The sequence below is a fragment of the Marmota flaviventris genome, chromosome 15, assembly GCF_047511675.1.
Source record: "Marmota flaviventris isolate mMarFla1 chromosome 15, mMarFla1.hap1, whole genome shotgun sequence".
NCBI classification, from domain to species: Eukaryota; Metazoa; Chordata; class Mammalia; order Rodentia; family Sciuridae; genus Marmota; species Marmota flaviventris.
The window spans coordinates 9,111,652-9,134,220 of NC_092512.1; the positions used below are offsets into that span (position 1 = coordinate 9,111,652).

At 52.8% G+C, this 22,569-nt stretch overlaps 2 protein-coding genes across 5 annotated transcripts in view; one reads left to right on the top strand and one right to left on the bottom strand.

The window, feature by feature from the left end:
- Nucleotides 1-8,489, top strand: part of Sla (Src like adaptor) — a 33,463-nt gene extending 24,974 nt beyond the window's left edge. For all 4 annotated transcript variants that reach the window (XM_027950392.3, XM_027950385.3, XM_071602103.1 and 1 more), the window contains 3 exons: nt 2,016-2,147; nt 5,784-5,916; nt 6,635-8,489. In XM_027950392.3, the coding sequence (XP_027806193.1) occupies nt 2,016-2,147; nt 5,784-5,916; nt 6,635-6,848 (479 nt within the window). In that variant the 3' untranslated portion in view covers nt 6,849-8,489. The remainder of the gene's footprint in view (nt 1-2,015; nt 2,148-5,783; nt 5,917-6,634) is intronic.
- Tg (thyroglobulin) overlaps nt 1-22,569 on the bottom strand; it is a 213,923-nt gene that overhangs the window by 73,790 nt on the left and 117,564 nt on the right. Inside the window, exons 40-41 of the mRNA XM_027950368.3 lie at nt 21,031-21,190; nt 14,768-14,970 (exon numbers count right to left, since the gene is read on the bottom strand). Of these exons, the coding sequence (XP_027806169.2) occupies nt 14,768-14,970; nt 21,031-21,190 (363 nt within the window). The remainder of the gene's footprint in view (nt 1-14,767; nt 14,971-21,030; nt 21,191-22,569) is intronic.

Here is a 22,569-nt window from a genome sequence, read left to right on the forward strand (position 1 = left end):
TTGCACGGGTTTACCTCTCTGAACTCAGATTTCTCATCTGTGAAGTGGAGAGAACCTCCCCTTGTAAGGTGGTGAGATTCAAATGTAATAATTCTTGTAGTGTCATTGCTGTGTGAAAGGCCTTGAGATCAGTGTTCTCTGGGCCTCTCAGAGGGGACAAGCCCATGTGCCTGTTTGCCTGCTCACCAGACCTTTATCATCATAATTTCCTGCATCAACTGAGCAGACAGCAGGGCGCTTCTGTGGTTCAGAGCAGGAGTTCCAAGTTCTAGTTTCAGACATGAATTACTCTCTCTCTCTCTCTCTTAGCCTCAGGTCAGGCATTAAGGACAGCACCGTTCTTGGATATAGTAACAGCTTCATGTCACAGGAACAAAACCCTGGATGGATAGGGCTCCCCCACTGGTGATCGTAATAGCAACTATTCGAATAGCGGAGATCTGGCAAGTCCTTAGCCTGCTTCTTATTCACTTCCTGTCAAGGAAGAAAAGACGCAGTATCTAAGTATTTACCAGGCACCCATCAAGGGCCGGGACCACCTGGCACTGGAGTCTTCACCAAGATGAGCACAGCCTGGCTTGGGGGAAACACAGATGGAACATAGGGGATTCTAACGTCCCACAACAACTCTTGTCAGATACTTGAAGGAACCAGAGGACAATAAAGTCAAGCAGAAGCCAAACATGCCATATGTGTTGGGCCCCCGAGGAAGGATACCCAGCTCAGAGCCCTGCGGCATGGCCAGGGGAGGGAGCCCCCATTGGGCGCCACAGCACATCTGCAGTTATCCAGGTCCCCAGCAGATCTGCAGTGGGGCAGGGTGGGGCTAGGGTGGCAGACTCCGCCCACTGGGGGTGCAAAGTTCTGATGATTTTTCAGGCACTGCCCTGGACTGGCTTACTGTATTTCCAGTTCCAGTTGAAATAACAAGAAGTATCACAGTGGGTGACTCAAAGGGCAGGGTTGACGAGTAACTATGTGCCCCAGGGTGGACCGGGAGCTTGCTGAAAGCAAAGCTTACACCCCAGAGCGGCCAATCCCCGGCTGGGTGCCTCTGAACGCTCACTCAGGATGTCTGAGCCTCTATTTCTCCATCTAGAAAATATTTGGGGACAGTACCTCACATGCCCTTTCTGAGAGTCAAGGAGATGTTGCCTGGAAGTAGCTTAGTCCCCCACCCAGGACACAGACTCAATAAATGCCCATTCCTTGCCCCTGTTGCCACCTCTTGAGCACTTTCCACTCCTAGAACCCCAGGAGATGGAGCAGGGGGATCCTTAAACATCAACCAAGTCCAATTTCCAATGCTCCATTTGGGGGGCTGAGGCTAAGAGGCTGCTGGTACGTGCCTGAGCTTCTCCTCTTACCAGCCTGTGTTGGTCACCACTCTGTGACGCTGAAGGAGAAATGTCATCTTTCACATGTTTCTTAGAGACACTCGCAGACACCCAGGCACTGCCACTTGCTCTAATCCCTGAGGAAGTCGAGCTTAAATCAGAGGGGGGTAGGGATGAGGAAAGGGGACCTGGCTGTAAGCACCCCCCTGTCCGTGGGACAGGGGCCGAGGGAGGAAAGCAGTGGCACAAACCCCTCAGTGCACACTAGGAAGCAGTCAGGGTCTGCACGGCCTGGATCTATAGGTGGCAACCGAACTCTAAGCAGTCAAGGTGGCCTCAGGAGTCACATGGATAAGATAGCACCACAACGTTCACCTCAAAGAACAGGAGGACTAGGCCTCTGTGCTTGGAAACCCAGGCTGACAGTAAGAACCCTTCTTGAGTGCATTAGGGGGCTGCTAAAATAACAGCTGCCCTGGGTTCTAAACTGGGAACCACATCTGAACAGAGGGGTCCAAGGCAGGTGGGGCTGTTGGTCCTGACCGGGTGCCACCTCCCAGTGTCACTGCAGTAGACCAAGAGTGAGCAGCTATGTGCCTCTGGGGAGATGAGCCAGCCAGCTGGCTGCCCTTGGGAGGGAACACGTAGAGCCACTAACCTGTCCTTCTCCTCCTGTAGGTTTTTATTCCCTGTCGGTGAGACACAGGCAGGTGAAGCACTATCGCATCTTCCGCTTGCCAAACAACTGGTACTACATCTCCCCAAGGCTCACCTTCCAGTGCCTGGAGGACCTGGTCAACCACTACTCAGGTAAGAAACAGTTGGGACTGGAGGAGGAGGCCCCTCTGCACTGCCTGCTGCGGTCTCACAGCCTCGGGTGGGCCTAGCTCCCCAACAGAAGCCAGGGATTTTTTTTCTTGCTTTCTGCCCATTCTGACTTCTTACTATGTTAACTCAGAGTACAAGAGCCTCTGAGCCTTGTCCTAGTAGGTACAATGCACCTCATCTCAAATCCACCCTCTCTCCACCTATAAACCCCACAATCCAGCTTGCTCCTGTATCCCAGACACAGACAGCTGGCAGCTCTTTAAGTGGCCCTGCATTTTCCGGGACTCTGTTCTGAAGTCCCACTCGTTGCCCCTTCTCTGCTTGTCAGAACCCTCTTCAGCCTCCAAGGCCAACATGGGCCACCTCTGGGATGAAGCCTAGCAGTGAGACTTTGTTGGCCAGTCCTCCTGTCCCAGTGTTCCAGGGTTCCTTTCCCTTGCGCTCTGGTAACTGCAGTGTGGCCTAGGTGATCGCATGCTGATCTGTGTTTCCTAAAGAGATCCTAAGGATGAGGCATCTATTTTATTAACTTGCTTATTGCTTGCTAGACGGGGAGACTAAGACAGGGAGCATCTTCCAAGATGGTAGAAGCATGGTTAGTTCTGATAGAGTGATGGGTCAGGGTAGAGTCAGAAGACAGAAAGTGGGATTCAGCTGTGCAGGTCCTGAATGCCAGCTCAGGAGTTGGAATTTGCCCCCTGGACGAAGGAACAATTGTAAACAGTTGCTGAGTTTCCAACAGCTGGTTCTGGCACCTCAGTGATTATTTCCAGCTCTGCTTGCTCACTGGGAGCTGGGCCACCTTGGACTGCATATTTGCCTCTTTTTGCCCCACTTTCTTCCCACACAATGCAGACACCAGTTGTCCCAACTCTCTGGAGGTGCTAAGGAGAGGACATGGCCATGACCTTGAGGACTTACTGAGTGGTACCCACTTTTTCTCGAGTGGGGCTGCTCCTCCCCCCTCTCTTGCTCTGTCCTACTGGGGGGAGCCAGGGAAGAAGCCCTTCTCACTTTGTTAGCGGCTTCCCCTTGGGTTCAGGTGCCTGACCTTTCACCCTGAGGAACCTTGCCAGCACTCTTTAGGAGTCAGGGTATTGAATCAGAAGAGCAAAGGCCTTTTCAAGGAGAAAGGAACCCATGCAGCCTTTGGGTGACATCCTTGGCCTATAAAGTGGCAGGTGATATGGAAGCAGTGGCTGCTGGGAGAGGCAGGCCCACCCTGGGGTCCAGGCTGGGGGGGCTGGAGCAAGTGCCCCACCTCCTCTGCTTCCCATTCCTGGAAGGTGGTGACAGTGGCCCCAGCAGGGGACTGAATGATTATCAAGCATAATCTTTCTTGTGCCATGTGCAGCCCAGCCTGGCGCCTGTGGCAGATGCAAAATAAATGATTACAAATATCGCCTCTGTGATACCCGAAAACCTCGCAGTTAGTTCAAAATGAAAGAGGAAGGGCGTCCTGGAAACAGCCGATTGTGCTGGGTAGGAGTGAAGGTTGGTTGTGGTATTTGGCTTTTAATAACAATCATCAGAGGGGTGTGCAGACCATAAATTTTGCATAGACAAAAGCAAACATGAAATGAATGCTGCCCCAACAAAGCTCTCACAGACCAGGAGGCCAAGAGACTGTGGCTAGGAACACCACGCCCGCTCGGGCTGCTGCACCACAGGGAGGGCTGTAAAGAGCAAGTGCCTTCCAGAGAGACGACCCTGGCCCTAGCATCGGTTGACAGGTGGCAGCCACAGGTTCACCTCTGCAACTAACTGAAATGGTCTGAAAATACAAGATGTTTTCTGTGCTCTTCTAAGACATGGCCAGGGACATCAGGAGCAGGGGACCCTGAAAGCAGGGTCTCGGGAGCCCGAGGAGTGAGAGGATGGAGCACTCCAGTGAGCTGTGTGGAGGGGAGTGAACCAGACCAGTGTCACCTCTGGGAGGCCGAGGAAGATCTGTCTTCTCCTCCTAAGGGACACTGACCTGCTTTGGAATGAGAACCTGGTCCCAAATCCATGAGACAGGGTTTGGCCACATTCTGTGTCCATGGCCTCCTCAGCTTCTTCATCTCTAGAATGGGCCTAAGATACTGAATGAACACAGAGAGGGGCCTTGGTGAGATGAAGAGGCGGCACCAGCTCAGCAGGGCTCCTGTGTCCTTCCTGTGTCACTGCCTCTCCTCCTCCACGTCTGTTAGTTACCTAAGTGTGGCTGAGGGGGGCACCGCAGGGCTGCCCTGCCTGCTGGGCTCTGGATCTGGCTTTGTCTTCCTCTTTCATGAGCTGGGGGGTCACTTAGGTCTCTACCCCCTAATTGTTTTAGATGCACAGTCAACCAGGCTTCCCACTGACCCCACAGTCCACCTCACATCCCTGCACGCACCCACGTAGGTGACGTCTGAGGTCAGTGTAGTCACAGGGGAAGCCAGGAGCAGGCACGGGGACACGGCCAGGGACTGCTGAGGTGCTGTCCCTCCAGCTTCCACTGGTTTCTGGGCAGGCCCCCCTGTGAGCCCCACAGGTGGGGGCAGGGCTCTCGGAGCTGTGGCCTGCTTCCTGCCCTCTGACCATGGGCCAGCTGAGGGCCGCAGACACAGCAGTGCCTCACATTCGGGGTCAGGCATCTCCCTAGGAGAAGGGAAGCTCTGGAATCCTCAGCCTGAATAAGGCTGCTCAGAACCTCTGTCTCTGTCTCTGATGATGGGCTAGGGGAGGCTTCTGGAACACACGGAGCCTGCACCTTAATGCACCTGGAGAGATGGGGCCCCCGGGGCTTAGCATTTCATACCAGCCAAAGGGGCTTGCTTAAATTTCTTTCCCTTTCTGCATGAGACTCCAGGGCTAGAAGAGGGATCTTTCCGAACCTTTCATCGTCTGCTCTACCTTTCCCTGTCTTCTCCCTGCCTCAGTGTCTTCCATGCTCTGGGGCTGTCTCTCCCCCTCCCCCGCCCGTCTCTCCTGCGCCCCCTCCTCCTCCCTCCTCCTCCCTCCTTCCCCCTCCTTCCCCCTCCTCCTCCCTCCTCCTCCCTCCTCCTCCCTCCTCCTCCCTCCTCCTTCTCCCTCCCCCCCTCCTCCCTCCCCCCTTGTTTTCTCTACCCTCCTTCCTGCCTTGGAGATGTACTTGATACACCTGAGCACCACCAAAGCCTCCTGTATACTTTGGGGAATCAGCAGCCTCCTGTTCTTGTGCACAGGAGAATTCTGCTGCCAGGTGCAGCCCTGGCCCTCCTTGGGTGCCCTGCCAGCTGTCCTCACTTGTCCTCATTGCTCTCCTTGTGTAGTCAAGGAAACTGGGGCTCAGAGAGGTCAATTTACCATCAGAGTGAAGCTGACTCTCAGGGACAGCTGAGGTGCTCTGTCTCCAGCTAACACTGGTTTCCGGGTCCCCAGCTCCTCCGGCTGCCTGGGCCTAGCTAAGTGTGCTGCACATTCAGGGCACCTTAGCAGCCCTCCAAGGACTGGGTGTGTGACTCTCAGCCTGGCCACTACCTTCCACACCCCTTTCAAGTCCCTGCCTTTATTTCCCATGCCAAGGTCCTGGAGCTGGACCAGATGGTGCTCAGGCCTGCACTCCACCCTGGCCACGGCTTCCCTGGGCCTGACCCTGTCTGCTTCCCCCTGCAGAGGTGGCTGATGGCCTGTGCTGTGTGCTCACCACGCCCTGCCTGACGCAGAGCACGCCCGCCCCAGCAGCCAGGGCCTCCAGCTCCCCCGTCACCCTGCGCCAGAAGACTTTCGACTGGAAGAGAGCGTCCAGGTGTGTGGGTGTCCCCTGAGCGTGTGAGCCCGACATGGCGTGGAGAGCCGTGGCCTGGTGTCATTGGCCACTCCCACCACAGCCCTCAGTCCCCTTGTCCTTAGGAGTCCCTGCTGAAAGCTAGAAGGCATTGTTCAGCAGGGACGCCGCCTTGCTTTCCCGATTGCACAGGCCCTAGACTAACGCAGGAGCCAACCTGTGTCATTTAGTAGTACTTAAGACTCACTCATGGAACTTAAACATGACAAAACTGAGGTGACTCAGTTTTGCTAAGAGAAAAACATCTTCCACTGATTTAGTCTGTTTTTTTCCATTGCCAGCCATTAAATTTTGAGGTGAATATCCATCATTTGTGATTGGTGGATTATCTTATAAACTGAACAGAAATCAAAATTCATCCCATGGGTAAGTTCAAAGAAAATCAGAGATCAGAATTGGCTAGGAGATGAATGAAACTGCTCTTTCTCAAAGAAAAATTCACTTAGATTTACAGTTGGAAGTTACAGGCACTGGAGAAAACAGTAATTCAGAGAGGCTGAGTGGTTTGTCTAAGATCACACAGCCAAGAAATGTAAGAACCAGAATTAGAACAAGAAGCTAAAAGGATATTAACTAGGCTCTCTTTTTTTCTTCCTTTTCCTGTTCTTTGTCCCTTGTCCCCTCTCTGTCAATATCCTACTCTTTTCTCCCGTTCTCTGCCACCTGTTCTGACTCACAGACTGCAGGAGGACCCTGAGGGAGCAGGGAACCCACTTGGGGTGGATGAGTCCCTTTTCAGCTATGGCCTTCGGGAAAGCATCGCATCCTACTTGTCCCTGACTGGGGATGACAGCAGCCCCTTTGATCGGAAGAAGAAGAGCGTCTCGCTGATGTACAGTGGAAGCAAGAGGAAGAGCTCGCTGCTCTCGTCGCCACCGTACTTTGAAGACTAGCGGCACAGCAGACGCCCGGGCTCGCACCCGAGGCCACAGAGGTTCTGACTGTCACCTGGGATCTTGCAAAAGGCAGGATTCTCTAGCCCCTGGACAACCCAATTCCAGCCAGGAGAAGCCATCATGAGACCCAAACTCTCACCTTCTCTATCCACATCATGACCAAAGGGACCCCTCCTCCGTGTCTGACCAGGGCTGTGACACAGGACATGTCAAGTCTCAATGATGGGACAAGGTCTCAAAGAGCCCAGCAGACAAGGATGTGCACGTGACTCACGGGAAGGATGAGGAATTCTTCCAGAAACTGCGCGGAAGCGTTCCTCAGTCGACTGGCAGATGGAGGTGGAAGGTGGAGGAGGACCGCAGCCTGCGGAGGGGGGCAGCAGGTGGGAGCCGCACTGCCATCCATGGAGACCTACGGGGTGACACCTCCTCCCTTGTAAGAGACCCGCTGACACTAAACCCCAGCCGATGGACTTGCTAGCTCCTCCACACCAGGAGGAGACGTTGGCGTTCTCCTGCACCAAAGCCATGTGGCAGGGGACATGGGGCAAGGGTGGCGGCTGGTGGGGAAGGAAGGTGGCTTGGGACTCACCACCTTCTAGGGGCCCCAGCCAGGGTCTGCAGCACAGAAAGAGCTTCTCTGGCTGCTGGGGTCCTTGCCAGAGTTAAGGAACCAATGATTCCTTCACAATTGTGTAAAAAGGTGCTGTGTTAAGTCCTGTGTGAGGTGGGGACCAAATAGGGAAACAAGGGTGACTCAGCCCAGCCCCCAGCGAGGTGTCACAGTGAGGCAGGAAGAGAGTGGAAAAGCATGGAATGTAAAAGCAGCCTCGCGTGGAGAGATGGACTGCCTGCCTGGGATGGGCTGGGGCAGGGGACAGGGCGCCTGTGTCCAGGGATCTGCATGGAGCTTAGGGCTGCTGGACGTGGCAGGAAGAAAGGCCAGATGTTCTTAAAAGAAGGAAAGTGATCACTTCTAAGGAGTTGACTCACACCACATTTTATCCTAGGAAGGGTCTGGTATCCACATGAGTGCAAATACCGAGCTCCAGGAAGAGGGGAGGCCCTGAGTGGCGTGATTTTGCCATATATAGCTGAAGGAGACGGGTGAAAACACAGGCCGAGAAGGAGCGCTGAACCAGACAGTCGGATCCTGCCAGGAAGGCAGGCGGCTGCAGACGGCTCGTGACTCACTCTTCCCCTTCCAGGGACTCTGGGGAGGGGGCGCGTGCACACGGCCCTTCACGTCTGCTCACATGCGCGTCCATGGCCGTGAGTTCGTGCTGCTGGTGGTACGTGCATACGTGTTTACATGATTTGCTGCGTCACCAGATTCCAGGGTATTCATACAAGGAGGCATTTGTGGCTTCCTTGACAATCTCCCACGGCTGATCCAAAGCCACCAGCCAGCATGTGAGAAAGGATCGTGACACCCGTGACACCCGGGACAGCGACTTCCACCTGGAGGCCTGGTGCCTCTGCGCTCCTGTACAGCGTCTTCTGTGTCATTTTCTGTTGTGACCGATGTGACTGGAGCATTGGGGAGCCCCGGGGGGTTCTAAGTGGGGAGCATTACACTTTGTTCAATCATGTATTTATTCCTGATTAAAGTAACCTAATAAATATTTAAGCCTTGAATGTGGGAGCTTCCAGGTGGCGGTGAGTGGAAAGTTCTCTCAGGGGCTCTGCAGCTTCCTGAGGACAGCCCCAGCCAGACTCCCTGGAGCCGTGGAGTCTCTTCACCCTGGAAGGTGGGCGTGGGGTGAGGGAGGCAAAATCATCACCACCATCATGAGAACCGTACATCACTGGTGGTGGGTGAGCTATTTGGTCTTCTGAGAATTTCTAGAAATGATTCCTGGGCACCTACTAAATAAATACTGCTCCAGGTGCTCAGGCTGCATCAGGGAAAACCAGTGGGGCCTCTGATGTCATGGAACTTGATGTCACACATAACAGGAGGCTTTCTGATGAGGAGGAGGGACATGCAGAAAACAGCAGAGCCCAGTGGATGGGGTCTCTTTAGATGGATGCTGAGGGAGGTCAGCAGTGGACACAGCCATTGAGCTGAGGCCTGGAAGACGAGCAGCTAATGGCCATGCACAGATCTAGGGACAGGGACAGCAGGCAGCTCCTGCAGGCTGAGGGTACCAAGAGGACAGTAGGGTAGCAAGGGCTCGTGTGCTGAGATAGGGGAGTGCGGGGGGTGGGGGGGGGCCTGCAGGCTCTTAGGCCCTCAAGGGGAAGGGAGGGGCGCAGGGCCTACTCAGAGAAACAGGAAGCTATCCAAGGACCTAAGGGGGTGATAGCATCTCCATATGTTTGTGGGATCACCTGGCTGCTATGTGGAGGATGGATTTTTAAAATCCCAGCATTTACTGTCTAGTTGACATATGCTTAAAGCAAAAGATGAAGAGATTTTGGAAACAAAGGGGTGGAAAGTTTTTCATGGAGAAAATGAACGAACATGTTTCATGTTGAGGCAAATGGAATCTAAATTACACCAGGGCAAAGGCAGATGTCTCAGAAGGAGCAATCCACTGAGAAGGTGGGACGCTCGCAACCTGTGTCACTCAAAAGATAAACAGCTTCAAAATACATCAGGACACTCTTATGAGGATAGAGGTATAAACCGATCATTCCATTTGGAGTCTCAGAAACTGCTAGACTGAACAAGCAGAAGTGGAGAGGTGTAAAGACTTTAATAACACTGGGCCCCTTTTCTGCCAATGAACAGGAACCCATCAAGTCACGGAGGAAGCTACAGACATCGGGGCGTGGAGTCCTTCCGCTGTGCTCTATGATCAGGGGCAACACAAGTGGAAACGATTTGCAAAAGGGTGGATAACAATTCTATGAATCTGAATTCTTAAAAAAAAATCTTTTGGATAAGAAGAAAATAATGCAAAAAAAATAACATATTTAGAAACAAATGACAATATTGCTACTTTGCAAAATTTCTGGGGAAGAGTTGATAAAACCATAAGGGAACTTCATTGCTTACATCTGACATTGATCAGAATGAGAAGTGATGAGGTCAGCTTCCGACTCGGGAAGTAAGAGACCATCGCTTAGTCAGAGTCAGGAGAAAGGACCATAATGATAAGAACAGATGTCAGTGATTTGGAGTCTAAAACAGAGCCATAGAGAAGATTTTGAAAGCCAAAACATTGTCTAAATAATAAGATTGATATGATAGATAAAAACACAAACCAGCATGGCCCAGAAAGACAAAGAAGAAAAAGCAAATCAGGTGCAGTTCCCTTGGTAACAGTGTCCAGGAGAGGGTGTGGCCCCCAGGACCACAGGGAGGCCTTCCTCCCTCTGCAGCTCCTCCCTGCTGCCTGGACCCCTCCCCAGAGCTCCACTCAGGTATGAGGGCAGGTCTAGGTATGGCTAGGGGACGCTTTTGAGAAAGAGAAAGAAGGAAAGAAACTCCTTTGGTCTGTAAGCTGCTTTGCTATTGGGTCTCCAAGACGCAGCAGGTGGGTGGTTTGGTCCAAAGGGGACACAAGGGGACCCGCCCTCATTTGAAGATGGAGAGGCAGCTTCAAAGAAACCCTAAAAACCACCAGGCCAGGCTTGGAAGCTGAGGAGAGAGCTCAGCGAAGTCCCAAGCCCACCCGCCTCCCCGTCCCAGGCTTCACAAACCAGAAAACACCCCAGGAGACAAAGCACGTTCACCAGGCCAGCCCGACTACCACACTCAGGACCACCTGATCACACAGACTTTTACAAAACTGTTCAAACCCAGGGAGAAGCCTGAAGGGAACCAAACTGCTGTGTCCACGGCTGATTGTCAGCCTGATTCGTGATGCAAGGCTGAACAGCAGGGCATTGCAGGTTTTCTTTTCCCCAAATTAGCAATGGATTCCATGAAATGATACTCAGATTACCAGCAGGAGTATTAGGGGAAAAAAAGATAAGGAAAGAAAACTTCAACAGACTTATTCTAAAAGGCTTCTGGGAGCACCAAATCCATGACTGGCGAGACCACTTTGATGAGCAGGGGAGAGCGCTCCCATCGTGAGATCCGCAGACAATGAGGCAGGAAGGCCGCGGCCATCGGCTCCATCTCCCCATCTGCTCAGCAGAGCTCAGCCTCGCCCTGGACCCTCCCGCGAACCAGGTTCCCTACTAAGTGCTAAGGAACTCTAAGGTTCCCAGCATCTCGCCGTAGTCAAAATCAGATATGTGAGAAAAATCATAAACACGCAGAACAAGCAGAAGTCCTAAAAGCTGCTAAATAGAAGTCTCTTCTTAAGGGGAGATTCTTTGCTTTGAGAGAGATTCTTTGTTTTGTGAACTCAAATATGTTAAACAAATGCGGAGGCCCTTTGGCTCAGCCCTGAACCACCCAAGGGATTTTCTAGCAGACGCTGGACACACTGACCACAATCAGAGGAGAGAAGCCAGGGGGAGGTTGGCCTTTCTCCACACGGTGAGAGCCCGGGAGCTGCAGGGGAGTTCCCACAGAAACAGAGGTGGAAAGTGCAGGAGGCTGCCTCGAGGCCAGGAGCTCACTCTGAGCAAGGAGGACGGCAGGGAATGGTTCCTAGGTCCTAGGAGTCACTTCCTCCTTTCTCCTCCCTTAAAGCGTGCCCGGGCCTCAGGCCATGATGCATGTTTCCAGCACGCCCCTTTCTCCCTCCACCTGGCCAGGGCAGGTAGGAGGTCCTGGGCCACCTGTAGTTGGAGGCAGCTCCCTGATGCCTCCAACTACAGGTGGAGGGGAGGTTGGGTTTCTTGGGTTCCCAGGACACTTTGCGAACCTGATGCTATGACAATGTCACCAGCCCATAGGACACAGAGAGAAAGCGCCATGCTAATGTCACAGGTGAGAAATGCCAGGTGAAGAGTTCTTTCCAGGCCAGGATTTTAATGTCCACCCCTTTGATTCTTGGTTCCGGCTTCTTCCTTCACATCTTAAGACCCTGAGAGAACTTCAATTCCCAGAGAAGTCCTTAGGAATGGGAAAACATGGGATTTGGCTTTGGTTTCTTTATTGTGTGTTCTTTGGCAGGTCACTAGATGTCTCTGAGCCTCAGAAATCTTATCTCTACATAGGAAATAAAATGAAGATCCCATGCCAATCAATGTGAGGAATCCAAGATAAGATAATGAAAGTGTTTGTGAACTCAAATATGTTAAACAAATGTGGGTCATTAATCACCGTCAAAGGAGCTTCTCCACTAATATTTTAATAGTTCTAGCCCCAAGAACTTGCAGAGAGACTTCAGATTTTACCCAAGAATAAACTGCCAACTTGCATTCATTGCCCCAACATCTGTGGTAAAGAACATATTTAAGAATTTCTAATATGTTGAAGTATTTCAGTTCTCCCAATTCCAAATAATTTCACTTGCATCCCAAGGACTTCTGGGAACAGTTGTAAAAACTGCTTCCAAGTGAGTAAAACAGACGGAAGGTTTATTTTTAAATATACTGCCATTTGTTAAAACAGATTCAGTTTTGAAATTCCCCAAACACCTAAACCCTGAAAAAGAAAAAAAATCTGCCTTCCAGGCCTTTTGGAAGATATCTGGGCATCGTCTGGGTCCTAGTGAGTATCTTGTTGCTGAGTGGGCCCTGGAGGAGTCTCTTTAGGATCAACTCAAAGAGGAAGCTGAGCTTTCAACACCAGGAACTGAAAAATGCTGGTGCTCAAACCTCCTGCCATTAGGATGGAGCAACTTCAGAGAAACAGAGGAAGAAAACCAGACTCACAGGAAAGAGACCCAAAGATGGTGGAGGAGCTGGGCTAGCCTTGCAGAGAGAAGCGGGGCTAGCCTGTGGATCCCTGGCCCCCGCAGACACTCTCGGGTCACTTGGTTCACCTGCTCACCCGCTGTGCCCTGGAGCACCTGCTCACAGTAAGGTGTGCATGCAGGTGCCTGGACCCTGCAGAGAGGGGGGCACTGGCTCCTGCTCTGCCAGAGCTCAGCCTTGTGAGGAGGCAGACTGGGCACCGAGAGCAGTCAGTTACCAGTGGAAATCCTGATGACGCTGCACAGCATCATCATGTAAGGGGCCGGGTCTAAGGGAGAAGACTGGAAGGCTTTCCTAAGGGACAAGCAGGGAGCAAAGAGGAGTTGGGGAGAAGGTCTCTCCATCAGAGGAAGTTGCCTTCACAGGCACGTCACGGGGAGTGAATCCAGAGCCTTATAAATGCTCCTGTTGCCAAAAGAGAGAGGCCATAGCAGGTGGGGTCTCTCTGTGGGGAATGGAGACAGTGCGGACCCAGCCTCTGTTATGGCCAGTGACCTTTCTCCCCTCCTATGATCAAGGGTTTGGACCCCAGAAAGGCTGGTCAAGGCTGGGAGCAATGCTATGGTCCTAGCACTGCTAGCAGGTCAGTGAGGAATTGGGCCCATGGCTGCGTCTCTCTGTTCTCCACCTTGGCTTCAACTGAGTTCCTCTGCAGGCTCCTGATGGCCTTCTCTGCCCCCAACATGGCTCCTCCCATTCATTTTCCTGCCACTCTAAGGGCAGCTCTAAGCACCTACTCTCACCTGCTTAGAAAGCCTTTGACAGCGGACCCACGCCCATCACAGTGCTCCACCGTAGCAGAAGGTGGGAGCATCCAGGGGCCCATTAACAGTGAACGGATGGGTCAACAGAACATAGCACGTCTGCACAGTGCAGCGTCACTCAGTCCTAAACATGGGAGAGTCTGACACCTCCTATGACGTGGACAAACCTGGATGACATCATGCTGAGTGGAAAAAACTGGGCACAAAAACACAAATCCTGCCAGCTCCACTAATAATGGGCGCTCAGAATAGGCAGATCCATAGATTAGAACAGCTGTCCCCAGGGCTAAATGGGTGGCTTAATGGGTACAGAGTCTTGAGGACAAAAAGCTCTGGCAATGGATCATGGTGATACTCACACAATTGGGAGTGTACCCAGTGCCACCAAAATGGCTGGATCATGGAATGAAACAGACAAACCAATGAGCAAAACCCTTGCTATCACCTGGATGAAACGTAGGACATGCAGGACCATCTGGCTCCTCTGCCTTCACATCACTACCCACTATGACACCCCCAGGCCTTGCCTGTCATCAGGTCATTCCTTCTCCAGGGAAGCCCTCCCCCACGCTGTGCCTTCCCCTGTGCTTGGGGCTCTCTTTAATTGCTGTGCCCCCAGCCCCAGGACCCTGAGCCACCTGGGAAGCGGGACAGTATTGTTGGCATGGCATTTCTAGCATCTAGCACATACCACTTGCTCACACTAGTTGCTCAGTGAAATTAGAAGAAAATCAATGACAGAACAAGAGACACCAGAGCTTATGCTATGACCAACCAGGTTATTTCTTCCATCATAAGCGTCATCACAATCAGCATCATTACACCACTACCACCACCATCATCATCATCACCATCATCACCACCATCATCATCATCATCATCATCATCACCACCATCAGCATCATAGCATCATCACCATCACCACCATCATCACCATTATTGCCATCAGCATCATCACCATCAGCATCATCAGCATTATCACCATCATTGCCATCATCTTCATCACCAACAGCATTATCACCATCACCATCATCATCATCACCATCATCATCATCATCGCCATCATCACCGTCACTTTAATCATAGTCATCATCTCATCATCACCATCATCTCCATCAGCATCATCACCAATATCACCATTATCATCATGGACACTAAACTCCAGTGAGGCTCTCCCAGAAATAGAGCTTCCACATGGAATTTTTAGCACTTTGAATATGATTGGAAAACAGTTGAGGGGGCCCTTCAGCATTCTGGATCCACTCCTACCTGGAAAGATGACTTACAGCAGATTCATACTTGGCATAAAGGATAAGAGAAGACCAAACAATTGAAGCCAAGTGAACACCTCAGAGCAGACTGCAGACAGGATGCGGCACTCACCATCAGCAGAGCCCTCCGGAAGAGCCTGGGGCCAGTGGTCCTTGTCATGAGAAGGTGGAGGCTGGCCACGTCAGCCCCGCCACGGTCTGCTGCCAGGGACACACGTCGAGGGTCCCCGCCAAATGCTCCAATGTGGGTCTGCACCCAAGTCAGAGCTGCCACCTGGTCCAGCAGCCCCCAGTTGCCAGTTGCCTCCCTGGACCCTGCAGAGAAGAGGAAGATGGTTCCTCTGTGTTACTTTGCAACTCTGGGTCGAACATTTATGGTGCTGTCCATGTCAGGCCCGTGGCTCCTCTAGGGGCCCTTAGGCCTCGTATTTGGAACTACACTTTCCAAATACAGCAAGGGACAGTGGGGAGGACCTGGGCTTTGGAGTCAGACGCAGCTGGCTTGACTTCTGGCTCAGCCTCGAGCATCCTCACCTCTCTGAGCCACACCTGCTTGTCAGTGAACGAGGGGACTTGCTGGGGAGCTGCTCTGATGGGAAGCAGAGCCTGCTGGGTTCCACCACCGGGCTCGGCCCCTGAGGGCTGCCAGGGGCTCTCTCTAACAGTGGCCAGGCCAGGAGGGGGCTGAGGACCCCAGTCTCTCCCTTGCCTCATGTTCTGTGGCCTTAATAGTGTGCAACTGAGGTGACATCTCTTCTATAGAATTCGGTAACTATTTGTTGAAGACCTCTTACTATTTCTTTTTAACGAAATAATTCAGACATGACAAAAGCATAGCAAAAACTCGCTCTTCTCCAGGGCTTTGGGGATACCACGTGCCCCACCCTCCTGTTTGTCCTGGGACTCCACGTATCTCCATACACCTTGTCAGGACCTGCTCTCTCTATAACCTCCAACACCAAGCCTTGCCGCTCTCGCCTGAGGCACACACGCTTCTTCCCTGACGGTTCTCAGCAGATGACTCCTGCCTACGTCAGCAGCCCAGGCCCCCCGAGCTCCAGACCCCTCACAGTGCTCCATGAGACCCCAAGTGACGGCTAGCAGGATTCTGTTTCCCCAGGAAAGCAGGGCATCAACTGAGTGGGACCTGAAGAGTGACAGCCACACCTAGATCACCAGTGACAACAGGGTGGGGATGGCCCTGACGTCCACTTCCCATGTACCCGCTTCCCATTGTGTGCGAATGACACTGCCAACACTGAGTCCACAGACTTGGGGAGGTCAGAGTGGGGTCATGCAAGAGGTCACTCGTCTAACAAATCAGAGGGCTTCCTCCAGTGCTGGGCCTGGTGCTGGGCCCTGTGAGGGTAAGAGACAGGATCCCAGCCCGGGGCCCGCAGCCTCCAGTGGAGGGCTTACAAGCCACAGTGAGCTCAAGGGCCCAGCCTCTTCCTTCCCCAGTGAAATAGAAGAAATCTGGGAGCAAGACTATTCAGACACAAGAAGTGAATGTGAGATCAAGTTGGGACTGAAATCCTAATTCATAATCAGAGCTCTTTGTCCAAATATTCAATCCAATTCCACAGACATTTGTTGAAAAATCTGTGATGGGTATTAAGAAATTTAAGTGCTTACTTATGAAACTCCTGCTCACACGGGCTGGGTGACAGCCTCAGTGCTCCTGCGCAACTCTGGACCCAGGTCTCTCAAGATCAGGGCAATGGGTCTGGGCTCTGGCTCCCAGGGCCGCTCATTACATCCATAGTGTCCCCTGCAGTCTGAGTATGGCTGAGCCCAGTTCTCCTAATTCTCAGGGCTCCACACTAGCCCCACCTCACTCCATCATCACGCGTACGCACACGTGCACACGCGCGCACACACACCGCACTCCTGCTGACTTGCAGCCTGCTCATCCCAGGGCAGGACCCGAGAGGGGTGCTCACTGCAAACATCCCATCAAACAGTACATTGTTCCCTCTGTGTTCTGATCAGCTCTTGTCTGCTCATCAGTTTCTTTGACAATTGACAGAAGCCCCTAATCAGGACCCAGTCTTATGGATGGACTCTGGTAAAGGCCGTGGGGCTGGGGTGGCCTGCGGTCTCAGCCACGCCATGCACTAGGAGTGTGGGCCCTGTACCAGCTACTTAACATTTGTGTGCTTTGCCATCTGTAAATCACGGAGGGCTTTGGTTTGATGATTGCATTTGCTGACATGTGTGCAGGCAGCAGGACTGTGCTGGACATGGTGCATTACAGAAGATGTGTTTCTCCCTTAAATAAAATGAAACAGTAGGCCCCAACACTGTCTCACCAACCCTTGGCAGGAATTCCTGGTCTCCAGCAGCAGAAATAGTGCCTGTGAGGGGGCACGCTCTGTGGCCAGACTCTCTGCCAGTTTTTCTGGTTGTAAGAATAGCAGACCCTCTCTGGAGGTCCCCAAGTGCCAAGGGACAATGAGGTAATGGCAATGTGTGGTTACAGTGGTGGCCAAACCTTCTGACTAGTTCCCTGGCCAACACACACATGCTCTGATCCCCACCCTGTGGAGGGCCCATAGGCCTGTTGTCCCTGCCTCCTCCCCTAGCTCTGCACCCAATACCCAGTCCCCTCCCCACCATGCTTTGCCAGAAGAGGACAATCACTGTGGTCAGATGCCCCTTGGGGTCTGCCCCATCTGTAGGGTCCTGGCTGGAGGAGATGGCCTCCCCTGGCCCTCCTCCACCCCTCACTTCCTGTCTACCTTCTCATGTCAACAGGAACCAAGGTTCCCTGCAGGCCCTGGGCCTGCGCAGACAGCATGAGTTTGCCAAGTGGGAGGCCAGACTAGAAGGAACTTCGGCTTTCATTTTCACTTGTCTCTTTTAGAAAACATGGAGGCTTCCAGGGTGCCATTTTCACTCTGGGATCCCCCAGCAGATGCTATGCTTGTTATCAAATGAGCTGGGGACCTGGGCGGTTGCTTGGCTTGGCTCAGGAAGGGCAGAGGCTGCTGCTGCTGCAGCCTTGGATGGCTGAGGGCAAGAGGCTGGTTGTCTAAGGTGGGCGGGACACTGACACGGGCAGCTCCCGGTGCCAGGCCTTCACGCACTTGAACATGCGGCTCCGCTGAGCCACCTCGCAAGTCTCAGCACCTTCCAGCCACAGAGGGAAGGAATTGCCCAGAACACCCTGTTCCCACAGAGCAAGGAGGCGGCCTGGGGCCCTGTCCCACTCAGATGCACAGCCTGAACTCCTGCAGCTCTCCCTGGGGAGGCTGGCACCCAAGTGGCCCAACTCTTTCCAGTCCTGTGTGGTGAAGCACAGGGTCAGTGTGCAGTGAAAAAGGGAGACATGAACAGGTAGAGCCCAGGGAGACTGCAGGGCTGGAAACCCTTCTGTAGGAAACTGCAATAGTGGCCATGTGGCAACACATATTTGGCAAAACCTACAGAATGTACAACAAAAGAGTTGGCCCTTAGGTGACTAAAGCTGGCACTTTAGTGAATAAACCTCATGGTTTATCACAGTAGCAAATGCACTATGCCAAAGCATGTGTCACTAACAGGGGAACCTGAGGGCTATAGGAAGGTATGCAATGCTCTGTACATTCTGCTAATTTCTCTGTACACTTAAAACTGCTCTAAATGATTAAAAATGCGAATTTTTTTTTAATTGAAAAGGGGTCAGTTGGGCTGAGGTTGTGGCTCAGTGGTAGAGTGCTTGCCTATCAGGTATAAGGCCCTGGGTTCAATCCTCAGCACCACATTAAAAATAAATAAAATAAAAGTATTGTGTCCAACTACAACTAAAAAATAGATGTTAAAAAAGGGGAGGGGACAGTTGTACCTGGTGACAGGGTCATTGGGGAGATTAACTGGGATGGAAGGCCTGCCCCTTTCCCTTCTCCTGGATGAGTTCTCCTTCAGATGGGGAGCAGTGCCATCCTGCTTGCATACAGAGTCCCATCGCTAACCCTTCTGTGGCCAAAGGAGAAGGCTACCTCTACAGGGAGGCCCTGCCACCAACCTGCGGCTGTGGCAGAGGGTCCTTCCCCTGAAAGGTCCTCTACCAACCTCTGGCTGCAGCAGAGGCCTCTGCACTGGGAGATCTTTTCTACACACTGCCTGGCCGCTCCTAGGTGGCCCTGGTCTTTGCTGCTGGATCTGATGAGGATCCTGACATCTTGGGCTGAAGGGCAGGAGGCACCATTGGAGAGACCTGAACATTCAGGGATGCAGGAGGACAGGAGGCGCAGTGAATAAGCGAAGCAAATTCCTGTGGCTGAATGCAAGCAGAAGGGGTTCCTACAGAACACTGCACACTTCTAGCCTCGAGGAGCCAGCGACACTGGTGTTTGTGGTTGTTGGCAGAGACCAGCAGTTCGACACCAAGTCGGCGCTGACCGTGGGCCACACAGTTCCCCAACCTCTCTGCCACTGAGAACTAGAGGTCATCCTGCTGAATTCCTGGGGAAGGGAGGCACTCGGTAAGTGTGATGTGTCCTCCTGTTGCTGATAGGTTTCTCTCTGAGCAAAATGATCAAGCAGTGTTGGAGCAGGTCAGGAATGAGAAGGGTGGGTGTTCTGGACATTTTCGTGGTTTCCCTACTGGCTGCCCATGCTGGAAGCCAGAACGTGTCCGCCTCTCCAGAAGTACATGAATTCTCAATAAGACTGCTCTCTAGAAGTCATAGTCACCTGCCCCTTTGGTGACAGACAGCAAGTACAAGCCCACTGGCCCTGTGGCTCAGCCCGCCCTCTTCAGCTTGTGTTCCTAGAGAACAAACCCAGCCCACAGTTTCTCCTCCTTGAAGAAGAAAGCAGATTCACAAGGGAATAATTTTTTGCTCCTCCAAATCTTTCACAAAACCTCAGTTCCCATGTTGGCATCCTGGCCACTCAGGTCTCAGAGAACGAGAGCCAGAAGGCAAGAAGCCCCTTGCATCCTGAGGCCCCCGTGGGCCTGCTCCCCAGGGAATCTGAAACCCGTGCTCCAGCCTCATCTCCCACACTGTATCCCCTGGCTTCCTATCGCACAGGCCTGAGATTCTCCAGGCTCTCTGGCTTCGTGCCACGTGGCCTCCCCAGCCTTTCTTCCTCAGCACCCCGGGCTGATCATGCTGGGTGCCCACCCACTCACACAGTCCAGTGTAGTCCATCCTCCAGCCCTTCCACCTGTCCATCCATTCTTTCTGGGTCTTAAATGAGATCCTTGGAGGTCAGAGCTGAAGCTCAGCCCCTATCTTTGGGGCTCATAAAATCCCTCACCATCTCTCAAAGCCTCGAACATGCATCCTCCCACTTCACCCTCCCAGCAACTTTGGAAGCTGGGTAAACAATGAGACTAAGGGCAGTGAAGGGTCTAGTCCAGGGTGGCAGAGCCAGTGAGGAGCAGCACTGGCTGCCGGCTCCAGATCCTATGGCCAGTGCCTCTGCTCTCCCAACGCTGGTGGAAACTGAGCTGAAGGAGAGATGGGTGGCAGGGCTTTGGGTGTGGTGGGCATGGAGGAGGGTGTGACCAGGGTGGTACTCAGGTTAGTGAGGCCAGAAATAAAGGGCAGTGGTAGACTACTGAGAGAGCCCTCACCCCTTGCCCAATAGCTTCCCTGTAGCAGAAGAGCTGGAATCCCCTCCTTGGTGTGGCCAGGAAAAGGCAAGTCTCAGTGGGTCCTGGCTCTGCCACTTCTTAACCATATGACCTTGAGCAAATTTCTAACCTCCTTGGGTCTCAGTTTTTTCCTTCTGAACACACATGGACATGTGCACACTCATGCCAAGATAAAACGTGAAATGTACTTGGAAGAGCTTCAGACACGAAGGAAGTCCTCAGAAAATGACAACATTGTTCTCATCTATGGTGTCAGTATTGCTGCAGGATCCTGTGAATGTGCTAGATTTTCTGCTAGCTGGGCCAGGCTGGAATTTCCTAGCTGGGCTGGAGGAGAAGCAGAGGCAGCGAGGTTTTGAGGCTTCTAGAGAGAGGGACGAACATGTGAGTCTCAGCTCAGGGCTCAGCAGCAATGTCACTGTGGTTTGGGTCCTGAAGGCCCCCCCCCCCCCGAGGCTGGGTCCTGGGAAGGACTATTGATGGAACCTCCGAGAGGTGGGGACTTGTGGGAGTTGTTAGGTCACTGGGACATGCCCTTGCAGGGAACTGTGGCACCCAGCCCTCCTCTTCCTCTGTCTCCTCCTGTCCATGAGGTGAGCACAGGCGTTCTGCCACATGCTGCCGGCATGATACACTGCCCTGCCATAGCACAAAGCAACAGGCCCAACCAATCGTCACCTGGGAGCTCCAGATTCTGAGCCAAAGAAAACCCTTCCCTTGTATAAGTAAGTTATCTTAGGTGTCTCGTTGCCCAAGCTGACCAACACCCACCAGCGCCAGCAACTCACCGGAACTCAGGAAGCCGAAGACACCCACTCTGTAGTTGGCAGTGACTACGATGAGGTTGCCAATAGCAGCCAGGACTGAGCCATCGATCACCAGCCGCCCTTCGCTTCCCTCTGTCCCCGCAGTGTTGTGGAAGAACACCAGCACTGATGCGTTGGGGGCCTGCGGAGATTGCAAAGGGGTCCACGCATTTGGGGCTGTTCAACTTGGATCCATTTTCACTGCAAGAGCCTGGGGAGGGTTCTTTCCATGCTTAGTCCCAGCTGTGAGCCCACACACACAACTCTGCCTGTCCACCCTGCCCTGAAGTAGACTTAGCCCCACACAATGGGCTAAAGTTCGTCCCCACAAACTCATGTGTTAGGGTCCCAAACACATGGAATGTGATGGTATTTGGAGTCAGAGCCTGTAAAGAGGTAAATGAACCAAAATACAGTCATATGTCTGGGTTCTAATTCCCTATAGCTGGTGTCCTCATAAGAAAAGGAGACTAGGACCCAGACACACAGAGAAAAGACCACACGAAGACACAGGAGAAGATGGCCAAAGAGAGAGGCTCAGAAGAAACCAGCCCCACGGCCCCTGGATCTTGGACTTTGGCCTACAGAATTGTGAGAAAACAAATGTGTGTGGCTTAATCCAGCCAGCTGGTGACACGTTGTGATGGCAGCCCTAGCAAACTACTGGGCCCATTTCATAGGTGAGAACACTGTGCCCAAGTGCAGAGTGGGCAGATGGCAGGAATGGCAGTTCCTGAGTCCTGTTCATGGCACATGCCATCTCCCAGCACCCCAGCTCTGGCCCTTACTTTATTCCAGAGGAGCATTCCAGGTCCTCGGTGGCTCCTGCCAGCAGCCCACTCTGCTTACACCCCTCAGCAATGCACAGCTAGCTATTAGCACCTACTAAGGGCCGGACACTGCTCTAAGTCTGCACCCATGTTCCTCATTTGGTCCTCAAACAGTTCTTTGAAGCTAGGACGGCATTATCATCCATTTCCAATGGGGGAGCAGGCTTCTGGATGTGGAGTGGCTCATCTGAGATCACGGCTAGGCTGGCCCTTCTGCATTAGAATGTGTCTGGTTGGGGGTCCCATTCCTCACTCCAGGTATGGGGCATGCACAGCACCAGGTAACTCGTGCCCCATCTGAGAACCTAACAACTGAGCAGCAACTTCTTCACTCCATGGACAATGGACTCTGGCACAGATACATCTGCACAGGACCTTTTCAGTCCCTGACTGACAAGCCCTCCATTCAGGGTGGCTGCACATCTAGACTATCTCGTTATCTCCCCACCATGAGGCACCCACATCCCACAGGGCTGGGGACAGACTCTGTGTGGTGCAGCCACAGAGAGGAAGAGGCTGACCAGGACCCCACCCTGATCTCTCCTCTGTCACCTTCCCCAGAAACTCTCAGTGATGCTGTGTCAGGTGCCACAGCTGGGTAGAACTGTTCTTAAGCCACCACAGGAGGCTAGCTCAGACAGTCTTGTCTCCTGGTTTGGGGCTGCCCCACAGGTCAGGGACAAGCTCTGGC